This window comes from Artibeus jamaicensis, unplaced genomic scaffold, assembly GCF_021234435.1.
Source record: "Artibeus jamaicensis isolate MK-2021 breed Jamaican fruit bat unplaced genomic scaffold, CSHL_Jam_final scaffold_537, whole genome shotgun sequence".
Lineage (NCBI taxonomy): Eukaryota > Metazoa > Chordata > Mammalia > Chiroptera > Phyllostomidae > Artibeus > Artibeus jamaicensis.
Window position 1 is genome coordinate 28,909,779 of NW_026522047.1, and position 22,182 is coordinate 28,931,960.

Sequence of the window (22,182 nt, forward strand, 5' to 3'; positions counted from 1 at the left end):
AAGTTCATCTGCACCTTGCCTGGATAGTTCCAGTTTCTGCCATTTGTCTCTTGTTTTAGTGCTAATGTTTGCAAGGAGTTCTTGTGCACTTGCCATCATAAGCTGATTAAAACCACTATGTTGGCATCTACTTAAGAAAAGTTACAGCTGCTACTACAAACTGAACAGTTAGCAGGAAGGAGTCTCCAGGATTAGGGCCTTTTCCTTCCCACATTTTCTTTGCATCATACTCTATACTCAAAAAAGCTCCTGCCTGGGAATAATTGTTCTGTTTACCTATAGGAATTTGCTCTTCACATTTATTTTTAGTATTTCAAATAAGTCAGCATTCAGTTTTCTGATATTTTTTCACCTTTACCATTTCTTTTGTACAGTAGTTTTTTTTAATGAAAAAAAAATCTCTCTTTTTTTTGCCATGTACTAGAGCAAGGTATAGTGTTCAAATCAATTGAGTTAAAGTTGGGTGAAATTTTGGAATACTGTGTTAATATATACTGGTTAGAAAGTGACTTAGTCACTCTTAGGAAAAGGTCTACATTAAAAAGGTTTCTTTATTTTCACAGTGTTAAGGTGTTGACTCCATAGGAATTGAACTGTCTTTTGAAGCACTCATTCCATGTTTCTTTTTTTAATAAGTGTGAATTCATAAGCCTTGTGGAAACAATTTTGTGATATCTATTTATAGGTGAAAAGGATGAAAGCCTTTTAAATACAACAGGGATAGCCCCTCCTTCAGGAAGATTATGGAGAAGAGTTAATTTCATAGAGATAGAATACTCGACAGGAAACTGTCTTAAAAGTAGAAGATAATAATATGTCATGTGCTCATCTTTTTAATTAAGACTTAAGACATAAACCTTCTTTGAGTTCACTTTAGCTTTGTGGTTTTATAACACCGTGAAATAATATTGCCTGTCTTGAAAACACTTCAAACTTTAGTTCTATGAAATTCCTTTGCACAAGTTAAATAGGTAGGAATTGGGAGGAAAGGAAAAATATAATTTAATTAAGGTAAGATAAGAGAGGGGAAAGACTTGTTGAAGTGTAATTAATGTATAGAGAAAAGGGAAGGGAAAAGGAAGTAGATAGAGACTGAAATGGAGAAGTCAGCCATTTTTATTTAGTAGATGCTCCTAATTTATTACTGGCTCTGCTATGATCCAGTTCTGCCATAGCTTTTTCATGGATAACAGTATTACAAAATTATAAAGCAGTTAAGGCAGTTTGACTATTATGTCATTACATTTAAAGCTTACCATTAGGGAAATACTAATTTACTAATTTAACAAATAAACATCACACAACTTATATGGGCAATGTAGTTGTGGAGAGTGCAGAATGAAGAATACAGACAAAATCCCCACTTTCGAGGAATTTACGTTTGAGAAGAGAGAGAAGGACAATAAAACCAATGTATGTCATGGAGGATGATCTCAGGGAGTTCTAAGTACAGATGACCCTTGAATAGTGCTGGGATTCGGGGCACCAACCCCTATGCACATTCAAACATCCACATATAACTTTTAACTATGCTCATCTTAGCTACCAAGTCATCCCTTGGTATTTGTGGGGGATTGGTACCAGGACCTCAGATACTAAAATCCTGAATGCTCAAGTCCTTTTTAAAAATGGGATAGAGCAATGCAAACAGTTGGTCTCCCCCATCTGTGGATTCCCAACTGTCGATGAAAAATACTGTTTTCCATTCCTGGTTGTTTGAGTCTGTGGATGCACAATCCAGGATTAAGAGAGCTGACTATATATTCTTATTGGAAAAAATCCACATATAAGCAAACCCACACAGTTTAAACCTGTGTTATTTGAAGGATCACCTGTACTAAAGAAAACACTTAAAATGATGTGTAAAATTGGTAACCTTTTAATTTCTAAAACTGAAATAGAACTTTAAAGGCTATGAATGTGACTTAAAGTAGATTAGTGCCAAAACATGCATTTTTTGGTGATGGGTAAGGGAACCAAAATTTAGAAAATGTTAACATTTGACATTTTTGAAGGAAATAGCAGTGGTTATTTTTCTACTGTGCAGCAGTTTTTATTTCTGACCCTTGAACTTGACTTTGGGATGTTGTCATAAATCTGACTTTTGCTTTTTCCAGTTGACAGTGACCCTATGGGCTGGACATTGCTAATTGATTGTCATGGGAAGGTTTATGCTTGTTCCTTTATTAGGAGCTATTTTTGTAGTTGTTTAAATAGCCTCAAAAAGAAAAAATGCATATAATATAAATAACTGAACAGAGGAATACCATGTTTACTGGTGGGATAATTTAATGTTACAGTTATGCAAAGTGTACTCAACTTTATAAATTGAATATATGTTTTTAAAAGTTTTAAAATTCATGAAGTACAAAGTCAGGGAAACAATTTTAATTATATTGTTATAACAATTCTTTAAGACCAGAAAACAGCAACATATGCAATTTTTGTGTTAACTACTACTTCTCCACCTTATCGAAAGGGGTGTTTTGCTGTGGAAAAAAAGAGGGAAATTTTTAATCATAAAATTAAAAGTACTTAAGTACCTTCTTAAGTACTGAAGAAGATACTTAAGAAGATACTATGTTGCCTTAAGTATCTTCTGAAAATGAATCACTATCAATTCAATCACCAAAGAACTAGGATCAAATCAGATGTATTGTCTGCTGACTCATCTAATGAGCCTCTAGAGAACCACTGCCCATTTTAAAATACACGCCCTGCAGCTACTAGGCACCCTCAGGAAGGGAGCAGCCCTGTTATCAATCCCTGCCTGTGGTTGGGTGGGGCTTATATTGTTATTACTCCTTTGTTCTCTCTATTCATGATGTCTTAATATAGTTAGATGTTTTTTCCTTAGTGGAATGCTGATGACTCAGCCTTCCTCACTATTGGTGTAAGGTTGTTCATGGGAGTTCCTAGTAGTTTCTAGCCCACTACTGGTGCTCAAAAATCCCAATTAAAAACTCTTAAGAGAAATCAATCGTTGTGGGACTATGGGAGTACAATTGAATTATCTGCTATGCTTTATTGCATATACTTGTTCTAAATTACACATGTTAAATAAATTTCCCCCCAGAAAATATTGAAAGACTTTTAGAGAATTGCTTTGGAATTATGTGAAATATTATTATTATTTTATATAAAAATCATGCAGATCTAATATGTTACTTTGTGTATATATATAATGCATATTTATATTTGATTATATACATATTTCAACTCCAAATTTCAAGTTAGTCTTTCAGAATACACTTCTTTTTTAATTCCCGATTGCTAAATTGGTTACTGTTTTACTCTGATATTATTTTACCAAAATGGCCCTGTAGTCCATCTGATCGTAGAGTGAGGAACCCCTTGTTTGCTTCGCATTATAATGGACAAGTTATTTTTGGAGAAATTGTTCTTCCCCATGGTTTTATAGATAAAATGGTTCATAGACAATTTCTGTGGGCTGGGAGAATAGCCCACAATTGCATGCTATTGTGTGAAAACTATGAGCATGTATTTAGATATGTAATTTTCTGGTTTGAGCTTCCATACCTTTAATCAGATTCTCAAAACTTTCTCAAGCCACCGGTTTAAAAGACTAAAAAAAATAGCTCTTGCTTCTAAATACTAGGTTCAGAAGTTAAACATACTTGAGGAATTCTAAAGAAGCGTAGTTTTATAATTGAAGCAATTATAAAAGGACAAAGGATTATAGACAATATTTAGCAAATCATGTCAAGGTTTGGTCTCAAAAACTTCCTACATTATTATAATTCTTCTCTCCAGATCGCCCTACCGGCATGTTCTTTATTATGATGATGTTATTGTATGATTCCACCATCCATAATACTTTTAATGAGTTCTGAACATTACCTCTCACCTGACACAGAATAATTAAAACAGACTAACTAAAATAAGTTTGCAAACACCACACAGACAGTGGCCCTGGCTAGGAACCATTTTTTTCCCTTATCAGCATCACAGTGAAATGACGTTGAATGGAATGGCATTATTTGAGGAACTGCTGTCCCTGACTTTTGATTTATTGAAGATCATGGTGATGTGATTTCAAACATAAACTGAACACAATTTAACTTCATAAAAACATATTTGATGGCATGGCAATAGTTTGCTGGTATCTTTGTATATAACGTGAGGAATTTTAGTAGATTTTTAAGCCAGTGACCTTCAGAAAGCAGTGATAGGCTAGGAGTCAAAGTGTATGTCATCCTTTTTACCTACTAAGTTTTCTTTGTAATATGTTTGTGGTGAAATGTATACTTTATTCCTAGGCAGTTTAGCCAGTCAATTATTGACTGTCTATTATGGGTAATGTTTTTGTGTTATGCTGTGGGGAATACAATAATAAAAAGCAAACAATGATAGCAAAACAAAAAACTTAGGCAGAATACATGATCTTTTAGAATTTGTTAATTAAATTACACACAGGAATTTTAAAGACTTGATTCAAAGAATCAAGTAAATAAATGAATATATATGTGCCTCACATTAATTGTGAAAGATAAGCAGTTTTGACTTATAGTACAGTTTTATTTTTCATATCTGTTAACCCTAATCATTGAACACATTTGAAAAGATCCCTTATCTTCTCTGAATTAATATTGAATTTTTCATTTTTAAGGAGTACCAAATTCCAGAGGAATATTTACAACCAGAAGTAGAATTAATGTCAACCCGATTTTTCCAAGTAGTAAATGGAGCCAGATCCCAGCAAATGTATAGCAATTGGTAAAAGTGTCTGCTGTTTCAGTGGTAGTGTTAGAGACACCTCACAAATAGACTATTAAAATGCAGTTAAACCAAAAAAGTTATTAGAATTATTATTTTTTGTAGTATTTACAAAAGCAACAAACCTGCTGTTGTAGTTTTAACCTATCTTGAAATAAATTACTTTAAGTGTAATTGCTGTTACCACATTTATGAAAATAGAGAAAAAGTTCTAGGCACTGGGCCAAATTGAATAAGGATGTTAATATGAACATATACACTTAAGAATTAATCACACATATCCAGGTTGAAAGACTTCCTGGGGTCACTCGATGTTGTAGAAAGAGAATAGGATTTAGACTAAAAAAATATGGATTGAAGATAAACCTTGTCATTTTTCATTAGGGTAACCATATGTCCAAATTTTCTGGGGACCATTATGATTTATGTCTGCTGTCCTGACACAATAATACCACCTTCTTCTTTGGTCTTGAATGTTCTTAGTGTTTCCTTTTTAATTGTTTTTAAGAGGTACTTATATGTCCTTCTCTTAGCTTTAGAAAATAATAATTTCATATAAACCATTATAAATACTCACAAATGTAAATGCTGATTCCAGTGAATTTGACCTTAAGTGTGTAATTTCTCAAAGAAACACAATTCCATGTGATGTTGTTACTACTGAATCCCATTTATTTCCGATGATCTAGTTAATCTCTGTAGAATGGCTTCCCCTTAGTCTTCTGAATTTCTTTTTGGATAGCTGTTTGCAATAAAATTAAACAAAACCAGCTTTTACCAGTATGAGTTTCCAACAACTTCAAGGTCTTGTTATCAGTAGGAAGAAGAAATGAATTCTCCCTAAATTCGAGACACCATTCACTGAACACCGGGAGGACTGCAAAAACTTGGCAAGCAAGTGTCAGCTCACCATATGGAACTTTCACAAATATAGATTCTGGAACAAGATGTTTGGGGATAGCAATTACTACTTCATGGGGTTGTTAAGAAAATTAACTAGATAATTAGATGAAAACATCTAGCCAGTAACCTACGCTTTTGAGTAGTTACTCAATATATATTTGTTGAAATCTGGGAAGACTGAAGAGTCAAGGGCATATATCCTACAAAATAATGCTCTTTCTTTTATTTTTTTCTATGCCAGCCAAGACCTTCCTTCTTAATAATTGGTATCAATGACCATGAATAAAAGTTTATTTGACTCAGATAATCATTTTTACAAGCTTTATGTGTATTTTCAATCATTCAAAATTTTTTTTTACTTCCAAAATCTGAAATTGAAGATTCTGAACCACCTAGATTAGGATTTGAGGTCACCAAAAGACTCAATTTTACTATCTCCATCTACTGGCAGGGAGGAACTATACCCAAGCATCTGGACTGGCATAGAAAAGAGGAGAAAGAACATTTAAAAGGTAAGCAAAACATATATTTTTATTTACTCTGAATTTTTAAACTTTGCTTATCATACACTCTAATGTAATTTCACATACTTAAGGTTGATATCATGAACCATATGAGAGAGGAGAATTTGTTAGGTGGTATAATAGTCCTATCTGATTCTTCAAGGAGAACAAGTGTAGACTCAAATGCTTTCCTTCCAACATGGGAGTCTTTTCTATCCCTGTGCTTTTAATTTTCTATTTAGTTGTTACAATACTTCAGTGCTGTTCTCATATTCCCAATGATCTTCAAATTACAGTGTATATACTGAAATATCTCTAGTCTCATTTTTGTATTCTCTGATAGGTTTAGGCAATTTCCCCTGGCATATTATTTTGACATATGATGTAAAGAGAGTAGAAGTATGTTTCTTAAAGTGTAATGGATTATTCTAGTGTTTCTTAGCCTGTTTTTCCATTCTTCATTTATAAGTATTTTCTCTTGGCATATAATAATGAATAGTTTCTTGTCAATTAATGAGTAATGTCTTAGTACATATTGATATCGGGGTTTTGTTTCTCTTCGTATATGCCTCCCACCACAAATCTTTTATTTAGGTTGCCTTTTAATAAGAATATAACATTTCAAGCAAATTTGGAAGTCTGATAACTGCTACAAAATAAATATTTGGAAGGTTTAGGGTGTTGTGTGTAAATCACTGTAAGTTTAAATCATATAGTTTAAATTATTAGTGTAGTTGATTTTAAGGCTTATGTTATGCATATTTTTCTTTAAAAAGCCATACTTCAATTTGAGAGTAAGAGTAGTGATGATTTTTCAAGATAATTAGTACTGTTACACTTACTGCAATTAAGTTTAATTTACAAACTTAATTTGTACTTTTTCCTTTCAGTTTTCTCCTGCTCCTTCTCACCTCTTTGCCATTTGTTTCCTTATCTTTGTTGCATTTTGGGGGACAGTATTCTATTTCTTTTGAGAAAAAAATGGGTGGATTTATAGGAAACATGGATGCAAGTTTTCAGCATCAAAATTGGATTTCATGAGCAAGAATTTTCAAGGAAATGCCCTGTTCAAACAGGTCTGTTCTCTTGCTGGGAGGTCACAAAGGCAGCTGGTGCATTTGCTGACGGGGAGATTACACTCACATAAACAGTGCAAATACCACAACGAAGGACTCTCACATCGTGCGGCATCAGACAGTGTCCAAGCTGACAGACACAGCTTCAAAGTCTTCCCTAAGATTAGAGGATAGTGAAGTAGGTATTTTTGAATAATGCTGAAAAACGTTGAAGCAACCAGTGACGATGAGGCATTAGCCAATAAACTTCTGGTGGACTTTGTAAAGTTCAGTTCAGTCCTTATTTGAATAAAAGTATGCATCTTCTTGAATCTGTTCCATCCTATGTTTCAGCCTCTCTTTTTGGACCTCTTATCTCTGGATCTCCGGTTTAATTTTTAAAGCTGTTGTCTTAAAGCTGGCTTTCACTAAAGAATTCTGCTAATGGATGTATTCAAACCAATTCCAGAATAAAGTATACTTACCATCTTCATGTTGATGCTTATTTACTGTTTTATAATAGGCCACCTGTATGGCAAAATAATGTAAGCTGAGATGAAATAGCTTAGCATGATTACGTTTTCTCATTATTAAAAATATATTGTTTTCAGAAATAAAATTTAAGCAAACTATTTCCCCACCAAAATTTTATTATATTAGTCCTTTATGCTTTCATTTCTCTTAAAAGCCTCATATTTCATTTTATTCATATTTTAACATTAAGTTAAGATTGACCAGAGTTTTTGGAGCTCAGAGTTTGGGGAGCGAGGGTGATGGTTTCCAACAGGGTAGAATGGTTAGAAAATTCCTAAGTATGTTTCTATTTAATCAAGCCTATAAGGGCAATCATGTCCCAGTATAATTGAGCTTCATGTGTTCTTGATTCCATTATGTGGATTTACTGCTGAAATGAAGGATTTTGCTACAAATATAACTTATAAATCTCAGGTATTGATTATGGAAATGCAAATACTTTATCACTTATGTACAACGTTTAGTGACATTTAAAACATAAGCTAGGAGAACATAATTTGAATGGAACTAACTAAATAAATTGGTTTTTTTCTATCTTTGGATATTATTCATAGGAATTTCATAGGCTCATTATACATTATACCTTTGAACATTAAATGTTAAATATAAGTAGGAAGCAGTAAAGTCATTTTTCAGCATTTATGATTGCTGAATATATGACTGAAATAAATGTATTTCTGTTTCATTGTACCTTAGGAATTATTTATTTTATCCATTTCACAGGTTAACCTAAAAGAACAATTAAGTGTATTTTAAATATTCCTTGAAGGCATAACCTAATGGTCTCATTTGTATTTTTCTCTGAAATAGGTTTGTATTGCTTACCTTTTCATTATTGTTTTCCTGGATGAATTTTAAACATCTTCCTATTAAAATGTCAGTACTCTATATAGACATTATGTGCTCACAAAAAAAAATAGGTAGCTAATATCCGTATTTGAAATTGCTAGTAAATTCCAACTTGAATGTTATATGTCCTGTGCAGATAAAAAATGGACAGATGTTGAGTCTCCAAAACAGATGACATTCTTTACTAAACATATTTTGTCTTAAATAAGCTTATTCATTTGATTAAAACTATATATCGTGAATTTGTACTTAATGACATTAGCCAGTTTTTATCATCATATTGCATACAAATATATTTTGCTACTTAAAATATTTTAGAGCTCTTATTATTTTATATAAACTTTCTACATTGAATAATAGTTTCAATTTAACAAAAGAACTGAATGAATATTGAAAATGGAATCAATAGTGAATGAATGTTTTCTTTGTAATGTGAATTAATTCTAATTTATCTCTATTCTATGTTCTGGTTTTGTTCTTTTGTGGTACCTAAAATGATGCATAATTTAACACAGAATAAAAAATAATAGCATTGTATAAACATGTTTCACTATAGTAGTATGTGTAATTATGTGTATACAATTATATTCATTACTAATTTCTGTGTGATAAAGGCTTTAAGAGGAATCTGTGTTTAATATACTTGGTGGTTTATCCTATAGCAAAATAGGTAAGATTATTGCCATTCTGTTTTCCATAATCGAGCCTCCACTTAAAATGTTATATCCTATTGCAGAAAACAAAATAGGTAACTTTTACCAATACTTTAAGGCTAAATAAAATACCATGCAGTCAAATCTTTACCATTTCTATATCTCATGCTTCAATACCTGAATATTTTGATAGATCTTATTTGCTATATCCGTTATGATGCCAATTCAGGTATTTTAGAGCGTGAGAGGGAACACTAATAACAGTCACACCAGCTAATAGGTCTGAATAAAGGCCACCCCAGGCAAACCCAAGCATGTTCACTATGTAAATGATTTTGGTGGTGTGTATTAAAAAAAACTTAACTCTTATGGACTTAAATATAGTAAATGTGATTTATTTAGTCATGTACCTGAGAAGGCCAGAAATTGAATGAATTTATTGTGCAGTCTGATCTGGGATGTAGTTCCTTTTTTCATTACTATGTATCTGCCTACTTCTGTGCATTGACTTTTGCACCAGGCTGAATTCTATTATGATGCCTTAGTGGCTACATTAGTTCTAGACCTGCACACAGAATGGTCTAATTCCCAGCTATTGGGGGTGGGGAAGCCATGGTATTTACTCTGATTGGTCTATCAGAGCCAATCATGCAGTGAGGGAGATGGACTTATGTTGAGTTTCCAAGCATACTTCTGCATAGGGTCAATCCTGACTTTCTTTATTCAATGGCTGTTCCACACTGGTGATGAGGGATGCTGGGAAGATGCTCACTATACTAATTTTCTTTCACTGCATATGGAAGATTTGCTTTGAACTTCTTTTTTTTAAAATTTATTTATCTTTAGAGGAGAAGGGAAGGAGAGAGGGAGAGAAATATCAATGTATGGTTGCCTCTTGTGTGTCCCCTGCTGGGAACTGGCCTGCAACCCAGGCCTGTGCCCTGACTGGGAATCGAACAGTGGTTGCTTGATTCCCAGGCCTGCGATCAATCCACTGAGCTACACCAGCCAGGGCTGCTTTGAACTTCTTGAACACAATTTCTTTTTCTTCTCATTGCTCATCAACAGGAAGCTAATGGCTAAATTCTTATACTTCTCCGTAGATACCAAAAACAAATAAATTCTAACTTTGTTAAAGACAGTCTTAGATAAAGAATGGCAATTTCTTTTATGCTCACAAAGCTACTCTTTTTTTCTCTTTTTTAAATCAACCTCTAGATGGTTGATTTAAATCAGAAATTTATTTAGAAGTTAGAAATTCTAAATCAGAAATTTAGAATCATTGCCTAAATAACATGGCTTCTTGCATAATCGAGTAGATCTTTGTGAAAATGGAATCCTTGTATATATGACCAATTTTGAATTATTTTGCATAGCAATCTCCTATTCTGACTTCAGAAAAACTTTATACCCGATAATAACCTTTTTCCCTCATTGTATTTAAATGAGACAGAATGTGATGCATAAAGTTTCTCTTTCACATAAACTGATTTAGAATTATTAAAGTGGTTATTTATACAATTATCGCTTCAGTGAACTTTAAGGTAGTTTGTGACTATCTAATTTATAAAATATAAATAATATCAAATGTCTGGACTGAAATAGCAAGTTTTATCACCAATTGATATATTTTTCATACTTAAGATAAAATAATAACTATGATTTGGCATTCTCAAAAAATAGAACATGTTCTATGTTTTAAAAATAAGCAAGCATATTAAGAAAATGACAACTTTTATTAATGAGTACTCTAATACCTATCACTTTAAGCTGAAAAAATATAGGTAGATTATAATAGATGAATTTTGAATAAGATATCAATACAAATTAAGGGACTTAATTTGAACTTATTGATTTTGATGCCTTGTTGCTTTTGCTGTTTTTTGTCTCACCTCTTCCACACCAGCAAAACATTTCCCTTTGAGAACTTTTTTCAATAGGGGAAACACAAAAAAGTCACTGTGGGCAAAATTGGGTGAATAAGGAGTTGGGGTCACAGGAGTCATGCTGTTTTTGGTCAAAAACTGCTGAACACTCAGCATGGTGTGGGCAGGTATGCTTGTCAATTACCCATCATGAAATGGGCAAATACTTCGAGTCTTCAAAAAAATTTACTGAAGCTGAAGCCAGCTTCTCACAACAATGTCAGCTGGTACACTGATACAGATGGGTTCCTAGAACACTCACCTAGCAGGCGAAGCCTGTACTACAAGGGTCCCACCCTCCAGAAGATAATTCCTTTTGTGAGGGGGTCCCCCCTTGTGTAAATTGTCCAATCTCTTTATATAGATAGTCTCTGGAAATTTAGGACTGAAGGATGAAATTGTAAAATAACACATACAATTGTTTTCTTCTATGTTCTGGGATATGAAGTTTCTTTACTCTCACTGTGTATGAAGTAGTGCTGTGTGCTGAGCACAATGCTAGATACTGGTTATGGACCTCAATAAAAATCGTTATGTCTTCTAGGAATTTATAATGTGATAGAAAAGAAAGAAAGACCAACCCATACATTATGATTAAAATATGCAGTGCTAAAGGATGTACACAGGAATTTGGAATGGCGTGTGAACTAGATAACATCTGAAATGGGGTGTGATAGTTGAATATTAGTTTATTAGTATACTTAGCTGAGTAATGCTACTCAAAGTCCCATAAGTCATCATATTAAGAGGACAAGGCTTAGTGTTGGTTTTGATGTCCCAACACTTGGAACAGTGCATGAAACATAATAGATTCTCCACATATGATTTTTGAGTATTCATTTCCTTAGTGGAATAAAATGATTATCTTTTAGGATAAATTCCAGAACCTCAATTGAGCACATCTTAAATATATTGTTTTATGGTTTACTTACTGTAGCAATCCCTTGTTTTATTTTTTTCCTAATGAACATTTATTCATGTAGTTTGTAGATAGTTTGAGGTCAACACTAATTTTGTTGATTATCTTTGTTTTATTTTGCTAGTGTTTTAAAGGCATGGTAAATAGTAGATTGAGATGATGGAGTCTGAATTTTCTATCTAGTATATTAGACTTTTGCATTAATGGTCAGAACTTAAAATACTAAACATGAAAATAGGACACTTATATATCATATGGGATTTATGCAGAGATATTTGTGTGCTATGTGGAGCTCAGGTTCATCTCCTTATAGAATCAAAGAAAATTATGATGAGATTACTCTGGGTTTTCTGGGCAGAACATTGCCAGTCATGGAAGCAATATTTTAACTATTGCTAAAAGTGCAATTTGTTAGATGAGAGTTAATGAGAGTGGAAATAGAAATAGCTATTATCAACAAAGTAGCAAGATGAGGATAAAGCAGGATTATCACAGGAGAAAAAGCAGTGAACAGATCAAAGCAAAAATAAGCCTAGTGAATATGTGTTATTTCTCAAGGATTTGAAAATAGATGTAACTGACTTACAGAAATACCTTTTTAGACACCATTTGAAATTGACATATATTTGGAAGTAAACAGATCAAAAATTGCACAGAACATCTGTGAAGTCTACCAGTTGATGTGAGACATGGCACCACAGCCTTGCCTGTGTGAAACAGCAACCAGAATTCTTCATCACTCCAAAACTCAACCAAGACTGGAGACTCATTTCTTTTTGCCCAATTCTTAGTATTATGGGTCTTTCCTTCAAAAATCAACTTAAAGCATTAGAGAAGAGAAGGAAGTGTGGATGGCTTATCTTTCTTTATGAGTTATGTATATATGTATATGTATATATTCCAGAAAGCTCTTTTTTTAGTGTTATTTTTAACAGCATAGGGTTTTCAGTTATTATTATTTTTATTCCCTTTTATGATCCTCTTATTCCTCCCCTCTTTTATTTCTAATACAGTTATCTTTAGAGGGCTAACAGCATGGCAAACATTAGGAATTTTTTTTATTTTAGCCCTCAACTTATTGAATACATATGAATATACAATGATTCTATACAGTTGAATTGTATGTGTATATACATAATCAATGATGTAGTAGTGTTATGGTGTTTGCATCATTAACATCTTTCTTTACTTTTCTTTTCTATCTTTATTTAATTTTAGTTTTTGATCCTTCTACCTCAAGAGGGATCATGCAGGATAATATGAAATAGTCTGTATTTATAATTTTAAAAATTTAGTGTTTGCACACATTTCCATTTTCATGCTAAACTCATCTGTGATGAATAATTTATTCTTGCTTAGGATACATTGTAAAGAACATGTTGTAAGTGTTTTAGTGATTTGACTATAAACAATTTTGTTTCATTGGTACTTTCTTTGTGTGTACTGTTCATCAGATATAGGAAAAGTAAACATTCATTAAAATTGTTACCAACTTAAGCTTATCCGTAAAATACCAGTAAGTTGTATATTTGGAAAGATTATTTTTAAAAGCAACTAAGCTATAAATGCAGAGTCTTAATTTGGTGGAACTTAATGTTTGTTGCTTTATTTATTTATTTTTATTATGGGGTAGTTTGAGATTTCCATAAAACTTTGACAGTCATGCAAATCATATGTTTGGTGGCAAACCTCACTTCATTTTGAGATGAATTTTTGGGAGTAACAGTTTAACTTAGGAAATTTACATTTTTTAAAAATTAGACGTAGGTTTTATTTCCCCTGTAAATTCTTTCTTATTGTTGTTCAAGTACAGCTGTCTTCGTTTTCACCCCATCTTGGCTCCGCACCCCACCTATCCCCAGCCCCTACCCTTGAACCTACCTACCCCCTTTGGCTTTGTCCATGTGTCTTTCATACATGTTCCTTGATGTACCTTCTCCTATTTTCCCCCTTTATCCCTGTCTCCCCTCCCCTCTGGTTACTCATATAAGTGGAACCTAATAAACAAAACAAACAAGCAAGCAAACTATCATCAGAAACATTGAATTAAAGAACCAACTGGCAGTAACCAGAGGGAAAGTCTTTTACCATAAATAAGGCCTAGAGTTTCAGTCTATAAATTATATTTCATCTTAGTTTAATGAAATTGTGAATTATAAAGTAAAAAAGTGATATAAACAATTTAAGTATCTACATTATATGAGGTTTTTGACTGATAATAAGATATAAAAATAGAATTCAGATCTTTTAATAACTAGTTTTCTAGATTGTATATAAAAAAGCATACATTGTTATATTTATAAAGAATTATCTGGGACTATAAAGGACTTGTTTTGAGACAAAATAGGGTGTGTATTAAATTTTAGTAAATCTGATTGGAAGAATTAATTTCATTAAAAATATTAGTTGTAAAATAAGTACCTTTGAGATAAACTACTGGTATAAACACCTTCTGAGGTATGTAGATTATTGGAAGAAAATTTAGTGAGGAAGTACCTTGTTTTTAAAAGAAATCTCTGAAAACACACCATTTATTAGTTTTACTTAATAGTAAATTATTGTCATTTTCTTAATAACATGTCACTATGGGAAACATTATCTAATTGATAGATTCTCTGTCTTCTTAGGACATATACTGGTGCTAAATTATGGGTATAAAGAGTTATTTACTATTTCATGTATGTTAATATAGCCAATAGCAGTATCATCTAGTAAGAGGGAACATATTTCTGTGGAGATTACTGACTTCTTAGGACAAGTTTAGGAACAAATTTAGGCACTTACAGCATATTTTACTAATATGATGGTATTTCCTATAATGTGCACTGGTTGTATTCAAAGGATATTGTATTTGTCTTTACCTTGTCTTCCTAATTATGTTACAAAATATAAAATAATAATTGCTAAACTGATTGTTGAAACAGCTGTCTAAGAGAATTAAAAAACTGCTTTAAGAACTATAAATAACCTTGTTAAAATTATTCCAGGTATTTTAAACATTAAAAAGTTATTCTTTAGCCTTAATAACATGACCTTCTAAGACATGGGCCTTCATGCTGTCTTTTAAATTCAAGACGTTTCTTAGAGTAATATTCGTACATTACACTTTATCAGGGTGCAGTGATGTATCTTCACTAAAACAAATATTGAATGAAAAGTTACTGCTATTATTGTAATGGCTGCTAAAGAACGCAGGCAAAAAGAAATGACTTGCCATCCAAATGGCTTTGAGCCCCCAAAAAGATGTATTTGTTTTCTAGTGGTTATGCAAGAAGTCACCATAAATTAACAGTTTAAACTGCACTTTATTTATTCTTAGCCCCCGTAGGTCAGAAATCTGGGCACCGTGTGATGAGGTTCCTGCTCAGAGATTTTCATGGCTGAAGTCAAAATGTCAGCCAGACTCGATTCTTTCTGGAGGCTGTTGAGAAGAGTCTGCTTCCAAGTTCCTTCAGATTCCTTGAGGTTTTAGGAGTGAGGTCCCATTTCCTTGCTAGCTGTCAGCCTTAGGCTGCCTTTGGCTCCTGGAGACTTCCCACATCCCTTGGCACGTGGCCTCGTCCACACTCAAAGCCAGCAACTAAGACTCTCCCTCCTTCTGAATCTCTCTCACACTTTGAATTTCTCTGATTTTAGGAGGCACCCAGCTTCCTTTAGGGGTTAACTTTATTACATGAGGCTCAGAGAGATAATCTAAGTTTCAATGAACTGAAAGTTATCTAACCTAATCAGGATTAGAGATGTCAATCATAATTTGTATTTTTAAAACTAGAGGTATATCAAGTTTCCTTTTGTTCTGATATGCCTCACATTTGATAAGGTCTTGGAGATTACAGTGTCAACTTTATTGTGATTTAAGTAACCCAAATGAATTGGATGTTTGATGTTTTAGTAATTTACTTTTAAAAGACTAACTTCTTTGAAGAATAAATATAAAGCACAGGTTTTTATTCAATAGTGTTAAATAACCTTTTTCTTTTCTGGGTAAATTTTAAAAAGAGTGGTACTTAATTTATATCGTGTAATGCATATCCAACACTTTTGGGGGGTAAAAAGTGGATGATTAAAAAGAATTTCGAAACCTATACTTTTTGAAATGTCTGTCCTGAATATGTTTATGCCTATGTTTTTATTTTAGGAGTACAAGCTCCTCAGCATGAGAGAGTTATCACTGTGTCTACTAACGGAAGTATTCACAGCCCAAAGTTTCCTCATACTTATCCAAGAAATATGGTCTTGGTATGGAGATTAGTAGCAGTAGAGGAAAATGTATGGATACAACTTACATTTGATGAAAGATTTGGGCTTGAAGAACCAGAAGATGACATATGCAAGTAAGTTATCATACTTGAAATTCCAACAGATTGTAACAACTGTTATAGTCTTTCAAGCGGCTTCATTTTGATGATGTAATTTTAAATGGCATCTTCTGTTATGTTGTTTCCGGTGATCCAAGAAATGTACAACCTTACTTAAGCTATGTTTCATTTAAAATTACAAGACACACACACACAACCAAGGAGTTGCCAGTTCAATTCTTTGTCAGGGCACATGCGTGGGTTGTGGACAAGATCCCCAGCTGGGTGTGTGAGAGCCAACCACATACTGATGTTTCTCTCCCTCTCCCCATTTCCCTTTTCTCTAAAAATAAATAATTAAAATATTTTAAAAAATAAGGAATATAGAATAAAAAGCCAAGTAAAGGAATGCAGTTGCACTAAAATACATGTTACCATTAGTGCTAAATATTTTACATTTGAGCTCCGTGATAGCCAAATCAATAAAATAAACAATAAGCTATTAAAAGAAAAATCAGCATCTATGGGTATATATTACCCATAGTATCCAGCATTCATAAGTGCACCTGTAGATACATACACACACGTAGGACTAAGAGGTTCAAATATTTCATCACACACACAAAAATACAGTTCTGAAAGCGAATTAAATTTAGGCTAACATTATGTTTTGACTGGTAGAAATCTATCATTATTTCCCTAGAAGCATTCATGAGCCAAAGTCAGCTGGAGTATTTCATCCACGCAAAAGACCACCTACTGTATGTCATACAAATATTGCTTTTTAAATCCTACGTGAATACACTTGTCAAGGTTGGGTGGTCTTATTGAAGATTTTTCACTTCAGTGGCATTTGTATATCACAAAAAATATTTTACTTGAGCTTCTTTGTGGGGTTCTTTATTTTTTCTTGGATATACAAGTTAAAAGAGAATTTTCATTTCATGGTAGATTACAGATAAATATTTCAATACAGATGAAATAAACTTTGTACTTGCTGTCATCACAATTTGTATCTTTAACATTTACATGGTTAGATTTTTTTCACATTTCTTCATTCTGCAACTATGCATTTCATGTTATATTTTCTTACATCTATAACCTTAGACGTTGAGAACAGAAGCTGTCCTAGCTATCTATACAGACACAGGGAAGTAAAACAGCTGTCTTAGATATCACTCATATTTTATACCTAAACCAGTGCTAAAACCCATTTTTCCTACCATTGGGTAGTTTTTCACATTGCTATACAAGTCTACTGCACTTCTTGTTTCTTTTCATATATAGAATTTCCTAATGGTGTCAAAAATTGTGAAAGGTTAAGATTTTGTCCTACTTGCAAAGTAGCAACTTAGCCTACTACAATTTCATGGATGCTGATAAAAGTCAGGAGACTCTCAGGTCAGAGACAATGGACCATATTGCACTAGCAGTAGCCCGAGTACTAACACTTTCTTGTGCCTCTTTCTCTAGTTCCAATTACCACAGGTCAATGCCAAGAGGGCTACATACCTGCACACCTAGTGGGTTGTGTTATGTGATAAGTAGTATTATTATATGTGTGCATGTACGTAGTTGTGTGTATATGTATATAATGTATGTTAGTAGTTAAATAATGAATAAACTCTCATTTAGCATGTCTAACCTAGGTTGTGACTCAACTCCCTCATTATGAGACTAAACTAAAGAAAAGTGACTCAATAGTTCTGAAGTTCCTTCTCTTTTTTATTCCCTGATTACACCTTCTTACCTTTGCAAATTTAATAATTGTCAAGGTGATTTTACATTGTCTCCTGGTTTTCTCTATAATTGTAGCATGTGTACATCTTTCCCAATGCACTATCCAATAAAAAGTAAATTATCTTTTTGCCTGTTTAAAAAAAATATATATATACATCAGCCCTGGCTGGTGTGGCTCTGTGGATTGAGCACCAGTCTGTGAATCAGAGGGTCACTGGTTTGATTCCCAGTCAGGGCACTTGCCTGGGTTGTAGGCCAGGTCCCCAGTAGGGGGCATGTGAGAGGCAACCACACATGGATGTTTCTCTCCCTCTCTTTCTCCCTTTTTCTTTATCTCTGAAGATAAAGAAATACAATTTATATATATATATATATATATACATACACATCAGTGGTATAACACTGAGTGTTTACCTTTGTGACATGGTATGCATTTCAAAATAAACAAAACTAAATAACACTGTTTTTTAAAGTTAGTTCACATTGATGCAGATAGCTTAGAACATATTCTTACCTTGATATATAGTTTACCATTATATAGTCTGTTTCTCATGGTTACCTTAGAAATGCATATTCAACTTAAAATCTAAAGCTCATCAATGTTTAACTCCTTCCCAAAATATCAAAGTACCTGAGGTCATTTTAACTACTGTGCAATGCTAACTCCTAAGGTACCACCACACTGCGGTGATAAGACAAAGCTGAGTTTATTGCTTTCCTTCCCGACAGCGAAGACCACCTTGACAGCTCTAGTAGAGTCTGGGGAGGAAGAAGCAAAACCCAAAATGGATCTCTTACTGTGGAGCCTTGATTACGAATGGGCAAGGAGCAGGATTTAATAGTTAGAATGGGTGGAAACAGGCAAGGAATTTCAGGCAAGAACTTCAGCAATGTTAGATAGTGAACTGCTGATACTTTGAGTTGAAGGGGTTAGTGGTTATTCTGGGAAGGTCTTATAATGAACAATAAAGTTATTTGCCAGGGTGATAATGATGACAATGAAATAGGCATGTCATGTTACTGCAGAGAGTTCACTGGTAGGTGGATCTGCCCGATTGTCCAAGCTGGTTTGGTTCTCACTACAGTTAACCCCGCTTCTTAGTATGGAAACGGCACTCACTGTGTATATTTTAGTTTTGTATTTTTTAACTTCATAAGACATTGTTATTGTTATTTTTTGTACACAATAACTCTACCTACTTCTTGTGTTGACCATTTCTTCCTGACGTATAATTTTTAAAAGTCTCTCAGGTGAAAGCCTGTTGGTAGAAAATACTCAGTTCTTATTTATTATTACTTATTAGAAAATTTCTTTATTTCACCTTCATTCTCAGAAAAGTTAGTCAGGATACAAAATTGTAGGTTGTGTTGTATTTTTTTCTCAGTACTTAAGGATACAATTCCACTATCTTATGGCTGTTGAGAAGTTAGGCGTCAGAGTAATTGCTGACATAGCCATGTAGCCTCCCCCTGAGTGGCACATTTCACAGAAGGAGTTGTGAGTAGCTGGGGTGGGAGGGAAGGAGCAGGGTTAGACCCAGCCTCAGGCTTCCTTTACACCACCCTGGCCCATTAAACGCCCACTCTTGTACACCAGGGTTCAGCAGATACCCCAGGACTCCAGAGCACACTTACTCCACTGAAATCTTGATTTCTTGTGCTTAACTGCTCTTCAAAGACTTCCTCTTATTTCTCTGACAATTTAATAGCGTTAAAAACAATGGCTTCCTTTTAATCATTTATCCAACAATTGTAGTTATAATGTACCAGGGGAGTTTTCTGCCTAAATTTGTCCACCATGTGGCTTGAATATGGACCATTGTCAAGCAAGATGAAGTTGTTTTTTACCTCTGACAAGACTTGGTACTCTTAAGTTCATGCTAAAAATGGAAAATGGACTCTTTTCCATGACAGTTCTATGAAAATAAACTACAAATATTCCTTCCTATCCCTTAAAGTCCTTGTAATAATTTCATCTTTCCCATTATAATGTTTTCTCAAGTCTGAAACAAAAAGAATCTAAAATTCCTGAGTTATTTTTTTAGTTGTACCTTTAAAAGAAGATAGATTTTTCAGTTGTACCTTTAAAACATCTTATCTGAGCTTTGATGTTTTTCCCAAAGCCCTAATGCTCTTCTGAAAGTGTCTTTTATATAGAAAAAATGAAATGAGTTTTGTGTTTATGCTATTGAAGGTTGATATTATTGAAAAGGACCAAACATAATAAGAAATGTAGGCAGTGTGGTGGAAAGTGTGGACTGGAACTAGATGAGAAAAGGTGAATTGGGGGTATGTGTGTGTGTTATGAAGGTCTCTATTCTCTGGTGGATGAGCTGAGAAATGGATATTATTTTGGTTTTTGTGCATGTAAACAGATAAATAAATGTAGAAAAAGTCAAGCATGAATGTATTATTAGGCTTCTAGTCCTCTGCTTGACAGTTATATCTTGTTTATTATTTCCTGATTCTGTCTTCTCCAAGACATCTGATGGTAATGGTATATGGTGTCTTAGGAGGGCACATTTTTAGTGGAAGAACTGTTTTTCAGTTCTTTTTCATTTGCTCCTCTAATGAAGCAAAGGATCCACTTATTACATATAATATTTTACCAAAAGAAAGATCATAAGAGACAGCATTTGAAAAAAGGATGGATTAATCAATCTGTCCCATTTAAAAGAATGCCTTTTCAGCCCTGGCTGGTGTAGCTCAGTGGACTTAGCATAGGCCTGCAAACCAAAGGGTCACTGATTCCCAGTCAGGGCACATGCCTGGGTTGTGGGACAGGTTCTCCCCAGGGGGTGCACCAGAGGCAACCACACATTAACGTTTCTCTCCCTCTCTTTCTCCTTCCCTTCCCTGCCTCTAAAAATATATAAATAAAATCTTTAAAAAATAAAAATAAAATAAAATAATGCCTCTTCTTCACAAAAACAACTGTATATAGTATAATCAGTCCAATTAGAAAAGAAAATTAATAATTTATATAAATGTTAAATATGCTAAATGAAATAAAAAGATATTTTTGCTCTGCAGAATTTAAAGTGGTCAAAATTATTAGTTTTTTTAACATTAGGACATTGTTTTGATATTTTCTTCTCTTTCTGCTGTTTGTAACAGAAGTAATGGAGCATTGGTATCTGCTCACTTTTTTACTCTTCCATGCAACGAGCTCTTCTTCAGCATGAGCGCTGTGGTAGGTGATGGGCTGACAGGAGGGAGGAAGAAAGGGCTCAGGCCTTCCTGCAGTTCAGTCTGGGTGGAGAGGCAGACAGACCAGTAAACAGGCAAATAAAATTCCACCCATCTCAGGGTATGGTAAATATGGAGTTCGGTTATTATTGTAACAGATTATATTTAGACAGCTTTGTTGACCATTTTCTAGCTCATACTATAACTGTGTATCTTGTCAGTAGCAGTCTGTAGATAATTATTATTCACTTATTTTGGAGAATTGGGGGTGGATAAAATTACTCTGCCAAGCAGACCTCAGAAATTCAAATATTCATTGTCTTTGCAGGGGTGTCCAACCAATGTTTTTCAGGCCACACATGGCCCAGGACGGCTGTGAATGTGGCCCAACCCAAAATTGTAAATTTACTTAAAATCTCTTTTTTGCTCATTAGTTTTCTTTAGCGTGTGTGTGTGTTTAATGTGAAGCCCAAAGCAACTCTTTTTCTTCCAATGTGTTCCAGAGACAGCAAAAGGTTGGACACCCCTTCTAGACAAAGCTTTCAAGGATAATATAAGTTTCTTACATCAGTTTTACAATGCCAGTTAGGTTGTGGGTGATATAAGGAACCAACTGTTTTATGAAAACTATTTCAAATGTTCCTTAGTTGCTTGACCAAACAACTGAAACAAAGGAAGACAATATTGTTTACTCAGCTGATAATGACCTTGGAGACCCACAAGTGCATCATAAAAATTTATTTTCCAAGAACTGAGTGAAAGACAAGGTACCACCAGTTGCTGATTGGCATGAGTGATTAAATTTTGGCCATGAGAGAACCAAAGCTGTCATGGGAAGCCCCTTCCTTGCATATTAATTCCCAGCCTGCATTTGCAG

At 33.8% G+C, this 22,182-nt stretch overlaps 1 protein-coding gene across 2 annotated transcripts in view; it reads left to right on the forward strand.

The window, feature by feature from the left end:
- PDGFC (platelet derived growth factor C) overlaps nt 1–22,182 on the forward strand; it is a 169,948-nt gene that overhangs the window by 73,853 nt on the left and 73,913 nt on the right. For both annotated transcript variants that reach the window (XM_037125730.2, XM_037125731.2), the window contains exon 3: nt 16,217–16,412. In XM_037125730.2, the coding sequence (XP_036981625.1) occupies nt 16,217–16,412 (196 nt within the window). The remainder of the gene's footprint in view (nt 1–16,216; nt 16,413–22,182) is intronic.